The 16604-nt window shown below is 34.6% G+C and overlaps 1 protein-coding gene across 1 annotated transcript in view; it reads left to right on the forward strand.

Moving 5' to 3' along the window:
* Nucleotides 1–16604, forward strand: part of LOC149786031 (E3 ubiquitin-protein ligase rnf213-alpha-like) — a 451244-nt gene that overhangs the window by 100335 nt on the left and 334305 nt on the right. The window contains exons 21-23 of the mRNA XM_089978103.1: nucleotides 102–673; nucleotides 9211–9364; nucleotides 12308–12528. Coding sequence (XP_089834229.1) covers nucleotides 102–673; nucleotides 9211–9364; nucleotides 12308–12528 — 947 coding nt within the window. The remainder of the gene's footprint in view (nucleotides 1–101; nucleotides 674–9210; nucleotides 9365–12307; nucleotides 12529–16604) is intronic.

Below are 16604 nucleotides of genomic sequence, written 5' to 3' on the forward strand. Positions count from 1 at the left end.
ACTTGAATATTTTGCTGAAAGAAACATTGAGAATGATGATCTTTGAGTACACTGGATTTTGGACAAGTTTTGTCATGCAATAACTCCTATATTTTTTTCAGTTCAATCTGAAGATATTGGTTTAGAGAAAACTATGAGATACCTGGAGGAGAAACGAAACCTTTCCATAAAAGATATTTGTCAACCAACTAATGTGGAATCTGCTGTACCAGAAAAATTTGAACCAAAGATTACAGCCTTCAAACTATCAGATAGAGTTGTCCAGATCCTTAAGCCTCTCCATGAGTCATTCAAAAGTAGCATTTTCTTGAACCTGTGGCAAGATATTGGACAGGCATCAAAAGCCACAACCCTTGATGAAGTGTATGAGCAAGTTTGGAAACCAGCCAATGCGAAAGTGAAGAAAATAAAGCATAAGCTTCTTAATGGAAAAATATCATTTGCTGAGTTGGAGGAATGTCTTGGGAAAATGTACGGAAACAATGAAGAAAAAATGGTGGAAGAAATGATGTTGATAAATGTGTCAGATGTAACAGCTAGAGAAAGGGTAAAGCAGCTGAAGCAGTATCGGCAGTTGGAGGCATGTGTTGATGGGGCAAAGACCATCTTGAATGTCTCAGAAGCTTATGAATTGAGTGGTGATTTTGAAGCAATCAAGACAATTGCATCACAGGTAGATTGGCATGTAGTAGGTTGTATATTTAATATCTGATTAAAACGTACAACATGATGATGATGGTGATGATAATAATATCAGTAATGAGGATGATGATAATGAAGAAGAGAAGTCCAAAAAGGTGGACAACAAATATGAGTGCATTAATTGTAGTGATCATTATCATCAAATTGCTAGATTATGGATTCAGTATCATTAAGGGAAGCTTGACATAATGATCATTTAGGCATCCGTATGCAGATCCATCTCTCTTTTGATTAAGTTAAATGTTGAATTTTTTTATTTCCTTGCAATAAGAGCAAGCTAATTAACAAAATATAGGTATCTTGTCGTAAATTTGAAAAATCAATCTTAAATGTTGAGAGGGACATTTATAGACTGATAAAGTCTAGGGAAAAAATACAAGTCCATACATTTTTGCCTAAATGAAATAACTGTTATGAAAGAAACATTAAATCTGTAAGACCACAAAACAAAAAAGAATTAGAAAAACAAAAACCACTTGGCCCTCTTTGAAAGAGATTAACCAAAGGATACAGGTATCGTCTTTGGAATTTTGGAAACACCATATCATTCTTCAGCATTCTTACAGTAGCTTTCCAACTTGAATATAGGCATGCATATGAACACAACAGAAGGTTTTGCATTTGGCAGATGTGTTACAAAATCAGCCGCAATTCCTTAATATTATTACTGCCCTTACTCTCATAAGAAAGGTACATTTTACATCCAAAATTGCTGCAGTGATATTAGTTAAAAAGACTTATTTCCTCGGAAATTCTTCATTATTTTGAATGATGAGAGTTTCCCTCAGTTGCAGGCATCTGGAAGTCCAGTTTGAAAAAAACTTAACAAATAATATTGAATACATGACACGCAATGCAAAAATCACTTTGTAAAAAGATTTTTTGAACTGCTTTTTGTTACCATGGATAAAGAATAGACAACAAGTTTAGTGTCTTTTTCATCATGAATGATATTTTGTTGATCTAGATGAAGTAAACCATGCAAAAACAAACTTTAAATTAAGGATAAGAAATAACGAACAAACAAACAAAAACTAGTATCTACCTAAATATAAAGGTCACAAACTGATGGAATACATTCTTAAGTCTATACATAATTGCAGAGTATATGTATATATAAATAAAAGTGTACATTTTAAATATCATAATGTAAGGAAAATACATTGTTGATTAGACCGTGTAAAGAAAAATCACAATGTAGACATAATGTAAAACAGCAAACCAAGTGACCTTGAGTATTTGTTTCTATCAAGGAATATCATCAGCATTGGTTACCATGGCACACAGTTTGGCAGGTTGATAATAAAAATACACATAGAAAGAAAAACGCTTAAATTCTCTAACATCTTAGACACCATCTCAGCCAGCCTGCTGATAATCTGAGTTGAACTTGATTTCCAGTCAGATTTCCTACACGCTACTAAAGCTGTCAAAGTTTTTTGTAAAGTCTACCTGATACCTGTCAGTTCTAATAATTGGTTACCCAGGTACTCAATGAAAGGGAAATTGTATTAGATGCGAACCTGAACTACTTTGCTGTAGGGTCATACATGCCACCACCCAGAGAGTTATAATTTAATTATATAAATTATTACAAATATAAGTGGCAAAAAAGTATATCTGAACATCAAATGAATAATCTATATATTTTTTTCCTCCTGTAAGTGCCTCAGGATCCCATGAGATGGAATTGGTCATGTGATGAGTCTGTGAATGGTCCAGCGTCAAGGAGTTGGTACTTTGTGTTTTTCTTGAGTTTTAAAATTTCAAGATTCCAGTAATTTACAGCTGAACTTTCATGCAAATTTGAAATCAGCACGGGCAGAAACTTTCTCTCCCATTTTAAAGGCTTTATACAGTCATAACTGTACCATACTTCATTGTTTCATCGTTTTTGAGTGTGTTGTCTCTTGCACAGCTTTGCACAATGGCGGAATCGGGACAAAGCCAAAGGTATCTTGTCAATACGAGGCATGGACTATTGCAAGAAATATTGCAAAATATAGCCAAGCAGCGTTTAGCTGATAAGGCCAAAGATTTCTCCATCATGGTTGTAACAAAATGCAATGATTCCCAAAGAGGAACAAGTATGCAAAATGATAGCCCTGTAGTGGCAAATCAAGGAGAAATTCTGCATCGACAGATAAAGGGACAATGTCATTACCGATAATAAGTTTGACATGTGACTGTGAAATCTCAAGAGAGTCAGTGACAGAAAACATGACTTCTGCACAACAATGGCGGCACCCAGATGACAGTCTTATTGAATGACAAGTGACACACAATCAAGTGATGTGGGACCATCAGCTTGAATTATTGACAAATTTTATCAGCTATGGCGACAACTTTGAAGTTACAAGTTGACAATCTTAGCAAAAAACACATGGCTGATATGCAGGGACTTGATGAACCAGCATGGAAACGTGTACGGACGGAAACAGTTCAGCATAACGAGGGAAGCGATCTTCCTAACACCAGGGTGGAAAGTGAGGAAGATGTTGATGACTTTGAGCATGGACTTTAAAAGTTAGTAACATCACCACCAAATTTACCCTCCGAAAATGAAGGAAATGACATCCTGAAAGAACTTTCCGACTTTTATGAAGTGCATGAACGTTGTGGGCCGCCCATTCAAGAGGGCTTGGTCAAAGTTGTGAATGCAGGATTCGGGCCCAAATAGCACAGGATAAATTTAAGGATATGAGTGAAAAACATTTAAAGCCACAAAATTGTCAGAATTTAAGTGTGCTTAAAGTAAATCCCGAAATTTGAGCAAAAATGAACAAAGCTACAAAACAGATGGATGCCAAGCTCCAAAAGTTCCAAGGAACTGTTGCTAAAGCTAGTGTTCCCCTTCTCAGGCTCATGGATGAATTACTACATAGTAAGTTAGAAGGTACAACTACAAATGTAAATAAACTTCTTGCAGATGCTGGTGATGTATTGCAGATGCTTTCTTCTGGATTTTGTGACATGTCTCATAAGAGGAAAGAACTGATCAAGCCGGATCTCCACTACAGTTATCAATCTCTCTCTGCACCCCAAAATAAGGTAACTGACCTCCTGTTTGGAGATGATCTGTCTACAAAAGTTAAAAATATTGCAGATGCTCAGCAGATGGGGAACAAAGTGTCTGGAAAGCTTTCAGCTTCAAACACTGGAAGATACTCAAATTATAAAGGTGCTCAAGCAAGACCCAAGTCTTTTTTATTCAAGATGGGGGCCAGGTCCCAGCCCTATCAATGGCAACCATACCAATGGGGACCACAGAACCTCAAAAAGAGAATTTACAAGCCCCCGTCAAGATTTGTGAACAGAGGCAGTGTTGCATCTTCCACAAAAACTGTAAGTAGCAGTTTTCCCATTTGTGAGAGCACAGTTTCTTTCCCAGCCTTATATAATACACCAGAAAATTTTGTTGCTGGTAAAGTTAGTTAAGTGTGCTAAAAAATGGCAGAAAATAACCTCTGATGTATGGATTTTATCAAATCTGAAAGGTTATAGACTTGAACTCGATAGCAGCCCAGTCCAAACTTGCATTCCAAAACAGAGAAAATTCTCTGACAAAGAATCCACTGTCAGTGCAACTGAAATTGATAAACTGCTGAAAAAGGTAAGAATTGGAGAGAATAAACTTTGCCTGTGTAAAGTATCTGTCTAACATTTTCACTTGAAAAAAGCATGATGGGAGCATCCGGGTTATTCTTAACCTGCATGCTTTCAATGCACATGTGGTACATCACCATTTTAAAGTGGAGACATTAAAAACAGCACTGACCATGGTTTGCAAAGATTCCTATTTTGCTTCTGTTGACCTGGAAGATGCATATTACTCTCTTCCAGTTGACATTGCTTTTCACAAATATTTATGCTTTCACTGGAAAGGACAATTGTATCAGTACACCTGGTTACCAAATGGACTGGCATCTGCACCACGAGTATACACCAAAATAATGAAGCCTGTTTTTTCTTCCTTGTGTAAGATGGGATATCTCAATGTTGTCTATTTGGATGATAGTCTTCTTCTAGGTTCAACATACTTAGAGTGTCAAAACAATGTGTGCCATACTGCTGTATTATTGGATGATTTAGGATTTACAATACACCCAACTACATCCATTATGCAACCTACACAAACTATCAGCTTTGTGGGATTTCTCATTAATTCAGTAAATATGATGGTTATATTGACTGAGGGAAAGACACAGGCACTGATTGAGTTTTGTGAAACAGTGTTGAAGCAAAAACATTTGACTATTTGTGAATTAGCACAATTAATAGGAACAATGGTTGCTAGTGAGCCAGGCTTAGAATATGCCCCTCTCTACTACAAACATTTGGAAAGGGAAAAAGATAGATTACGGAAAATGCATAAGGGCAATTATGATGCATCAATTTCTCTTTCCAACAATGTTAAAGGTTCAATTAAATGGTGGATCCAAAATGTTAAAATCAGTTTTACGCCTATTTGCAGAGGTAACCCAGATATTATTATCAAGAGTGACAGTTCTCTTATGGGATGGGGAGGGGTAAATGAGACAGACGATGCTAAAACTGGTGGTTGCTGGAGTAATACTGAGAAAATGAGCCACATCAGTGTTTTAGAATTGCAGGCCTGCTTCCTGACATTGAAGTCTCTTTGTGGATACAAATATAACTTACACATTAGGATCTTCATGGATAATACTGTAGCTGTTGCCTACATTAACAAAATGGGAGGTAGGAAGAGATTACTAGATCAAATGGCCCATGATATTTGGTTTTGGTGTATAGAAAGACAGATTTGTTTGAGTGCTTGCCATCTTCCTGGGAAGAATAATGTAGAAGCAGATCACCTGTCTAGGAATTTCAATGATGATGCAGAGTGGATGTTAAACAAAGCAATCTTTAATAAAATTCTTGCAACATTTGGATAGTTTAATATTGATATGTTTGCCTCTAGATTGAATCATCAAATTCACAAATATGTGTCATATAGACCAGACCCACATGCATGGGCCATTGATGCTTTCTCTGTCACGCGGTCAGGCCTAATTTTATATATGTTCCCACCTTTCAGCTTGGTGGGATGTGTACTTCAGAAGATAGTAGACGACTGTGCAGAAGTGGTTCTTGTAGCACCATTGTGGACAACACAGCCCTGGTTTCCCTGTCTTTTGCGACAAATTGTTCAGCAATCATACATTCTTCCACAGATTCGCTTCCTGTTGACCTTGACTCAGGATCCACTCAAGGAATATCGACTGTTGAAAACCTGGCCAGCAGTGTTTCGTTTATCAGGAAAGCTTGGTTCCATAAAGGCATATCAGGACAAGCTGCCAGTGTCATACTCAACTCATGGAGAGAATCTACAAGGAAACAATATTGGACACATCTCCAGAAATGGTTGCACTTTTCAGTTGGGAAACATATTGATCCCCTTGATCCACCTGTAAATTGGTCCTGGCTTTCCTGACAGAGCTGTTTGACTCTGATTTAGGTTACAGCTCCATCAACACTGCCAGATCTGCTATATCTAGTTTAGTTAAATTAAGTAGTAATGTTGACCTAAGTAATAATGTGCTCATAAAAAGATTTTTGAGAGGAGTTTTTCTACGTAGGCCATGCTTGCCAAGATATGGCATAAGCTGGGATGTGAGAACTGTGCTTCAGCATCTGGAAAAATTGTTTCCCTTGGGGAACATTTCTTTGGAACAAGTGACTCAGAAACTAGTGATCCTGTTGGCCTTACTTAGTGGCCAGAGATGCCAAACTTTGCATGTTATAAATATTGATGATATTACTATTTGTTCTGATAGAGTTGTTTTCAGAATTAGGGACCTTTTGAAGCAAAGTAAACCTAGTCAGCATCTATCACAAATGACTTTTTCTGCATATCATGATAAAAGACTATGAATAGTTGAAACCTTACAAGAATACATCAGTAAAACTTCTTCCTTTTGGGGAAATGAGAAAAAAGTTATTGATAACCACACAACCTCCTTTCAGAGCTGTTGCTAAAAACACCATAGCTAGATGGATCAAGACTGTTATGAAGGAGGCAGTGATTGATTACATCCATTTTTGGGGCCCACAGCACTATAACTGCATCAAGCACTGCTGCAGCTAAAATGAAACTGTCTTTGCATACTATTATTAAGACTGAAGGATGAAGTAATGATTGCACTTTTTGCAAGTTCTATCATAATCCTGTATCAGATAGCTTAAGATTTCAGCATTGCTGTGCTTGGGAAGTCCTAGCTATAAAAATTTTGATTCATTCTCAGATGCTTATATATTGTTCTTTATAATGTTATCTGCTATTACAAATATACATTTTACTTTATTTTTTCTTCATTGTTGTGCTTGGATGAGTAAACTCTGAAATCTCATGGGATCCGGAGGCACTTAAAGGGGAAATAAAATTTCACAATTAAACAAGACTTACCAAAGTCGCAGTTTTAATGGGATTTTATGAACCTGTAAGTGCCTGAGGGATCATGTGCCCACCCATATGCAAATTAATTATCTTCATGCATATCCCACCCTGTTGTTGTGCTCTGAGGCATCCAAGCTGATCATGCTCTAAAGACTGACTCATCACATGACCAATTCCATCTCATGTGATCCCTCAGGCACTTACAGGTTCATAAAATCCCAATCAAACTGCGACTTTGTTAAGTCTTGTTTAATTGTGAAATTTCATGCCATAATTTAAAAAAAAAACATGAAAAATATACATTTATTTTTGCTACTTTCGTGACCTACAGTTCAAATTCTTGTCACAAATTGGCTAAATCTTTGTGGTTTAGTATGAGAATACAGACAAAAAACAAAATAATAAATTATTATATACAACACTCACTTGACCTAGTCTACATGTCTAACTTCTGTTGAATAGTTGTAAAGTCAAGTTCACAAATTCTCTATGCTGTATACACAACAGTCCAATTCCTCTATCAAAATTTCTAAGGCGCTTTTGATTTGTCCTTTTCCTAATGCAGCATGTTCTTCAGTTTAACAAAATCCTTCTCCTGTAACATTTTTCAGTCATATAACATTCATGAGACACATTGATAATGCCAGTTTAGCTTAATATTTGGCACCATTTTTTTTCCCATATAGACTAGTCTGCTATCTAATTGTGTACCATAATATAATGGATCCGTGACACATAGTTTCAAATTCAAGAAACCCATCTGTTTTCTTGGAAATGTGTCATGTACAGTTCCTATAAATAGAAAACAAGGAAACTATTCAACAAACATGGCCCAGTGGTCACACCTGTCAGAAATATTAGATCAGTCAACGATGAATAAATATGCAGCAGCCAGTAGACACAAGACACTAGCTTTGAACTGTTTTTGTTATTTTGTGTCTCACTTGCTCCTGACATCACAAGATATAATCTTGGAAACATGTTGGTTTTTTTTACATGAACTAAATGGGTACCTTACGGCTCATTTAATTAATCATTTACCCCTTGGCATCTTTAATCCTAGCATGACAGACTTTTAAATTTTTGCAAATAATACTGATATACCATCAAATATGGACACCATTGCTAACAATAGAAAAACTTTTAAACATCTTCTTCATATAAGCTGATCATTAGAATTTGACTGAACTTGAAAGAAAATATCCTGGTATGAAGGCCTAGGAAGCTTTTCCAAGTGATATTGATCCACTGTCAAAGAATATCTGCCATTACTAAATATAGATAAACATTGACAACTTCTTCTGAAAAATTGCACAGCAGAATTTGACCAGATCTGAGAGAAATCATTGTGGCATAAGGGATTTTAAATTTATAAAAATGCAAATATGGCTGCAGGTGCCAAAAATCAAAAGTCTTACCACTAGAATACAAACAAATTTGTTAGAATGAACTGTAGGATAAAAGGGTTTCAGGTTAGTACAGGTTAGTACAACTGATGTAATCATGTTATTAAATATAGCTGCCATTACTAAAAATATAACAAAATGTAAATGTCTTTGTCCAAATGAGACAATCTACAATGGTCATGTTACTAAAAAAAACCAACATTTAAACAACCTTATATAAGACAAACCGGTCAACAGAATTTGACCAAGTTTGACAGCATCTGTCAAGTATTTTACTTTCAGCATCCTGGCAGTGATGTGGGGGAAGGGTTGGTGTGATCCTCACGAAGTAATGATGGATTGGCTTTGCATGACACTTTCTTCATCGATTCATTTTCTCCACTCTCAGACAAATGTTTGAATGTTTATGCATGTTTAGTTGGTTAAAAAGTGAGAGGGGCCTATTCTCAACTCAGACCACTGTTTAAAACTGAGGTCTGTATCCTCTCTGTGATGGTAAGCATTGCTATATGAGAATGCTAAAAGGAATGCCTGGTTCAATAATTTACTTGCATTTTATGACTTGTTTTGGCCATTTAATTCAAACTATCGTCATCTTGTATGAATTGACAGAAATTATGATTTTACATTGGGGTTCACTGAATTAATTTTATTTCATTTAGAACTAACAAAGTTTATTTTCAGGAAAATGCTTCAAACAAAATGATGAAAGAATTTGATGAATCTCTGCTTCAAATCTGTGCATTTCTGGAACAAATTTCATCAGAGAAAACCAAATGCCTGGATCACTTCATAAAGTGTAAGCGTCTTGTACAATGGCTGAGGGAATCCATGAAAGGTATGTGTGGCGTTCAATCTGTATCATCTTTTATTTTCTCTCCGATGCCTGAAATCTGTCAATTTTCTACAAAAGCTATTCTTATTGAAGGCTTCAAGGATATTTATGATACAACCCGGATTTAAGCTTGGAGGCAAATCGGGATTCCTAGGTTGCCATCAGAATTTCCCAATTAAACAACAGGGTCCCCACACTGTCAGGAAATTAGGAAAGAGTTGGGGGGAAAAATAGGTTTGTTTCTGACTGGGAAAAAGCTCTAAATTTTGCAAATGTTGGTCAAAGTTTGGGAGAAAAAAAATGAATTTTCACCTACCAATTGATTTTTGAAATAATTTTAAATATGTACAGTAATTGAGTGATGACAGATCAGGAGTTAAATATATTGAGTTCTTACTGGAAATTTTGGTGGAACTAGTACCTTTCGGTCATTTGGGATAGTCATTTGCTGTATGGATCATTTAAATACTCACCCTATACATATTTATATAGTTAATCAAAGTGCTCAGGCAATTTGATTGGTCAAGTGAACCAGTTACCTCTATGTCTGCACCATATTGGTGTCATTTTTATTTTGTTTAGAAGTTATAAAGACCAGTCTGGTATCATACTTTGTCAACATGGCTTTGATGTGTGATTGTAGTAAGTATTAAACAACAAAAAAAAAACTTTTCTTTCCAATCCTCTTTGATATGTAAAGTTAATGAAAATATATGGTGATAAATCATTGCTTACTACTTGGTAGTTTGCACTGGAAACCACACTGTGTCAAGCATTATTGCCAATAGTAAGTAACCTTCATCTCCCCAATTTGCCTTTGTGGTGAATTTTACTCTCAGACTTTACTAAATACTTAAGGGATGATTACAGTAATAACAGTTTTGGGACCCCGTCCCCAGAAATATAATTTTTTTTTTGTAATGAGTATCTTGGGGAATTTCAACACATGAATTTTATGGTTTCTAACCTCACATCCCTCATCACTTGTAGTTTTCGTTGAATTTATTTTGAGCTGATTTATGGTAGCAGATTAAAAAGTTAATATTATTGGGGTTTATATGTAGTGTAAACCAAAATTAGTTACCAGTATACAAGTTTATTATTTTTTTGTAGATAAGTTGCCTACAACTAGTTACATTGTGCATATACAGTGCAAAAGTAGTGAAATGACAAAGTGGAAGGTTTGATAATTTATATTTTAAGTTGTGATGTATTTGTCAAATTGAACAGGTTATAGTTATGTACATTTATGTTCTACTTTCTCAAAAGTCTTTTGGGATTCTGTTCCAAATTAGTGGTCATGAATATTGAAAACTTTTCTTAAAGAGTTCTTTATTTGGTTTTGGAAAAGAAAGGTGGTGTTTTCTAGCTTAAAATAATTCCGAGTTTTCATTCCACGTTTTTAAAATATTTGTCTTAGAAAATAGTGCTGATCTTAACATCTAATGTGGCTGCCACAGTGGCTAATTTGAAAATCTTATCTTTTAAGAGTATCACTGATGGTTTCAGCACTTAACATTAAACAAGAAGAAATGGTTTGAATTCCTGGAAATTATTTTCAGCCAGTAGAGCAGGGGTCTCAAACACTCAGCTTGCAGGCTGCATCACAGTGGCCCATGGAGTTATTTCCTGCAGCTGCAATAACATCCGGATTTTGTAAAATAATTAATAATGCAATTTTTTTCTTTACAGCTAGACAGTTTTATATAGATTTGATTGTTACATTGTTTACTTCTTGCTTCTGACATTTCAACTAGCTACATACTATATGAGCTGCTTTCATTGTCTGCATATAAAGCCTGGAAGGAAGACTTGAATGTCTCTAGTAGCTGCTTTCATTGTCTGCATATAAAGCCTGGAAGGAAGACTTGAATCTTTCTAGTAGCTGCTTTCATTTCTGCATAAAAAGCCTGGAAGGAAGACTTGAATCTCTCGTAGCTGCTATCATTGTCAGCATATAAAGCCTGGAAGGAAGACTTGAATCTCTCTAGTAGCTGCTCATAATTTATAATGTGTCAACCACAGGCTTCTGATCTTAATCTTCAGGATGTAATGATTCAAGTCAATAACAGTATTGGGATGTTTTCACCAGAAATGTCCTTCCTTTAAATCAAATAAATGGGAAATGCAATAAACATATTATGCCCCTTTTGACAGATTAAACATGGTCTTTATTGGATCCTATATATCTACTAATATCAGAGCCCATAAACCAATCTTTATCTAATTAGTACAGAACCTCTTATGTTACATGTAGAATCTGTTAATGCTAAAGTTCAATAACAACAAAGAACGGAAGCAGTTTCCTCATGGTTCCTAAAGTTGTGATGTTGATAAGTTAACCAGACTAAATGGGTTGCTCACCCTTCATGATAACAGTATGCAGAAAATTTTAGTTTATGTATGGCCTTTTATTGTATGAAAGGTTCATTGAATTGTAGTTTACGTGCAGGAAGCTTAGTAGCAGAAGTGTTGGGTTACTGACCTTAACATGACTACCAGTGATGTAATATTATATTTAATTTGCAGTATCTTCATAATTACAGGTGTGGAGAAACTAAATATTTTCATTGAATCTTTACATGTCGGCTCACAGTTAATGTGGAGAACTAAATTTCAAGGACTAAGTCGTTACAGTGCTTCTTATGGGAAGATGCTGTCTCTTATCTGCAATTTGAGATCTGTAGCTTAACGCAAATACAAATTTGCCAGGTAAGGGAGATTTCTGCCCATTCTTTCATGAGGTCTTGAGGATCTGAATGCATTAGTGGACATGGCCACCATCTCTGCTGAAGGGTAAGGGGCATAGAGACTGCCACTGCCAACTGTCTGAACCATGGCAATCCTGTATATTTCTATCAACCTGTCTTCATGTTCTTAGTGAAAGTACTGTATTATATGTCTGTCTGTCTTCTCAGTAAGAATGGTTTCTGGTCATTCTTACAGGTGGTTTGAAGGAACTGAAGGTGTTTGTAGATTTGGCCAGCATCTCAGCTGGGGAGGGGGACATGGAGATTGCCAAGGTCAACTGTCTTCATGCTGCCACTACAGGATATGCTCCACTCATATTTGACCTTGATGAGAATTCTGGGTACAAAGAGCTGCTGGAAAAGTGCCAAATTCTTTGGAAAGAATTGAAGGCTGATCCGGATTTGCCAAACAAACTGGTATGTCACTTGATGGTTAAAAAGCTATGACATATTTGTATGGTCCTGTGAGTAGTTTGCATAATGTATAATGTGATGCAATCAATCAATAATCTATTTAATTTTTTAAAATTCTGCTGAAATAAAGGTACAGGTTATTATAGGCTTAGTTGTGTCAAGACTGTTCAGATTTGTACCACTAATACAAATAATAATAAATAGATGCATATCTGGGACCTTTAGCTAAAGGAAAGCAAAATTTTGCCTCCTTTTTTGCTTATTTTATGTAAATTTGTTCAAAACTTTTCTTAAGCCATCATTAGGCTGGTGGAAAACAAAATGTTTACCTTGCAAAGTCATAACAAATTCTGGTTTGGCAGAAATTCTATGTACAGTATAAGACAGTTGGATAACGTACAACCTTGATTAAAAGTGATGTCATTCATGACATAGTTGTATATCAAATTCATACCATATATTAAATGAATGTAATTCATGACACAGTATGAACATGCATCAACTTAATTCATGCATATATTAATGTAATACATCAACTTAATTCACACATATATTAATGTAACTCATGACACAGTATGAATATGCATCAACATAATTCATACATATATTAATGTAATACATCAACATAATTCATACATATATTAATGTAACTTATCAAACAGTATGAATATACATCAACTTAATTCATACATATATTAATGTAACTCATGACACAGTATGAATATACATCAACATAATTCATACATATATTAATGTAACTCTTGACACAGTATGAATATACATCAACATAATTGATACATATATTAATGTAATACATCAACAAAAGTCATACATATACAGTGTTCACATGGTACCTTGAAAGGACTTGAATTTCGATTCATCCTTGAAAAGTACTTGAAAATCAATTTTACCTTGAATGTCCTTGAAAAGTACTTGAAAATAATCCTCAGTCCTTGAAAAATATAAAATTAATCAACAAATGGATGTACGAAAGTTTCTTTTCATACCATTACGTCATGTAATCGAAATAAAACTGTTTGCTATTGGGTGGTTTACAACACGTGACCAATCAGATATTTATAATTGCATGCACACCTGATTATAGAGAGCATTAAAAAGTGCATATATCTTTTCCAACAATCATTCTTCTTCAGTTTATTTTCTGTGGCAGCGGTACATCTTTGTACTTTAAATCATGGTGAATCAGCTGTTCAAACTCTCAAAACAAAGGATAATGAAAAATATGCACAAAAATGGTCACATTTTGTTCTTATTATATGTCCAAGCTTCTGGTTTTTGGCATATGATCTAAAATTCTGAAGTCTGCTGGAAGTCTATTATTTACTTTTTTGGTGTCACTAAATTACAGCTGTATGCATGTTAACAGAAAGACTGCTTTATATACAATGTGCTTATATTTATGTGTAAATGTACCTGAAAAAATTTTGATGAGTACTCACGCAACAGCAGATATAAAAAAATAGACATGCAGCATACTTTCACAATGGACGATTTTAAGACACTGTGTGAATGCATCCTATCATAAATCAAAGTTATTCCAGAAATCGATTTTGTCTGCTGCAGACAACTTCAGGTACGCATAAATTATGCAAATTGCTATATACGAGGTTGGCCGATGTGTTTTTGTAAAGTGTGTTGGAGAGAGAAGGTGGACTTTGGCAGTATCTGTAAACTCTGATTGTACCAAATATTCAGGAGGGTGCATTCACACCCATCAAAGGATAAACACATGTACATGGCATTGAAAATACAGAAGATTTTTCTGAGTATTTTTCTGCGAGAGCTTACCCATTTCACTTGGAGCAAAATGCCTGGGAAGTGTGTGTTCAACCCCAGTTGGTGTCAAAAACAATAATACAAGACCTGGTAATTAATTTCCCATATACTTAAAAGTGAAATAATGGTGGATTATACCTCCATAATGAGACATTCTACAAATTTGCCTTGACCAAATAACAGGGCTATCAACTCTAAATCTCAATCAAAATTTCCATCCTGTTGATTTTTGTAAGTGTTGTGCATTTATTCCTCTCATCTGATTTATTTGGTATTATCAGTCAGATAGCAGTGTCTTAGATTGACAATAGGCCAGGCCATTTTTACATGAAACTGAAAAATTTCCCATCAATTATAAGTAAACAACTGCTGCTGATTTCAATTATTGTCAATTAGTGGCCCATAATTTTTTTTTACTGGCCCATCACTATTAGTGCTCAGCCTGTAGTGTAGTTGGAGTTTAGAATTTCAAGAACTGTTGAACCTAGAGTATCTTATTTGCTATATAATCTATTGATTTTATTTTTTGTTCTTGATATAAAGATCTGAATTCATTTGTTTTTCTTAGAAATAAAGTGTTGTTATTCTCCTAAGATTTGTTTTTTTTATATTCTCTATTATAAAGTCTCAAGCCTATTTCACAAATATTAGGAAGCCCATTGTCAGAAAATTACAGTATTCTCACTAATCCTTTAAATGGTCATTGATGAATAAACCTAAAGTGCACTGGGCAATGTGGTCATTGAAAAAATTTGACAAAGTCCTTGAAAAGTCCTTGAACTTTGTCACACCAAAGGTGTATGAACCCTGATATATTAATGTAATTTATTACACAGAATGAATACACATCAACTAATTCATATGTATGTTAATGTAATACATCAACTTAAGTCATACATATATTAATGTAATACATCAACTTAATTCATACATATATTAATGTAATGCATCAACATGATTCATACATATCTTAATGTAATACATCAACTTAATTCATGGATATATTAATGTAATACATCAACTTCATACATATATTAATGTAATACATCAACTTAATTCATATATATATTAATGTAATACATCAACTTAATTCATACATATATTAACGTAATACAGCAACTTAATTTATATTAATGTAATACATCAACTTAATTGATGCATATATGAATGTAACTCGTGACAGCATCAATATACATCAGCTTAATTCAGGACAATTATGAGATATCAAACAAACTACCTAGAAAACTATGTATATGAAGATTAAAAATATTGGGAATCAGTTTTACATAAAGCACATAACGTCTCTACAAACAGAAAAAGATGCATGGGTACACAATTGTTTTCTTCACAAAAATATTTTAATCAACTCAGAAGCATACTTCCATATTCCCTGACAGTGTTTGATTGTTCCTAAGACTCAAAAGTGTTTTGAAGTCCCAGGAGGGTCAGTGCTTCTGATCCCAGAAAGGGAAAATTTATCAGTTAAGACTAAGATTTCTTTTCATAAAAACCAATAGAAAATGATTGGAAATTAAAATCTGAATAAAATAAAATAATTTGTATGTTTTCTTTAAAACATTTAATACACTTATAATATATAAAATAGTTGATAGTATTAGCATTGTCAGATATCATTACTATACACACATCTGTGCAACATATTTACGTAATCACAACTGCAATGACTTAAAAAAATTTGTTGTCAAGTATCTGTCTTTAAAATCAGTTGGATGGCAAAATACAGGTGTTAGATGCAGTCATTGCTGCTGTCATTAGTTCATTAGAGTGTTTGAAGGTAATACAAGTGTAATTAGAATTCATCTGTGAATTCATTAGAGAGGGATGGTATTGTTAATCAAACTTCACTGCTGGATTATCCGAGCAAATCCTGGTCAGAACTGATTTTATTCTTGATGACCATAATGTCTGCATTGTCAGAATATTATCTAATGCAGAACTTTAACCATGAGATATGCTTGGCTCTATAGAAAAATGAATATACATCACATTTGGGACTGACCATTTCATTGGGGAAAGGGAGGGGGGCATAATATTTTAAAGTTTAATGGGGGCCTTACAAGTAATACAGCAGTAATAAATACCTCTATCCAGTTAACACTTTATCAACACAAGTTGGTTGTGCTAGCATGAGTATTTGCTGATTACTGTCTTTGAATCAATCAATTTCATGGCTAAAATCATCCAGAAAAGCATGGGTTGATTATTATAGCAAGATTAAGATAACTACTAATAATAAAGAGAACTAATTTTAATGTTCAGTT

Source organism: Sinohyriopsis cumingii, chromosome 12 (assembly GCF_028554795.1).
Source record: "Sinohyriopsis cumingii isolate HCF-2022 chromosome 12, ASM2855479v2, whole genome shotgun sequence".
Lineage (NCBI taxonomy): Eukaryota > Metazoa > Mollusca > Bivalvia > Unionida > Unionidae > Sinohyriopsis > Sinohyriopsis cumingii.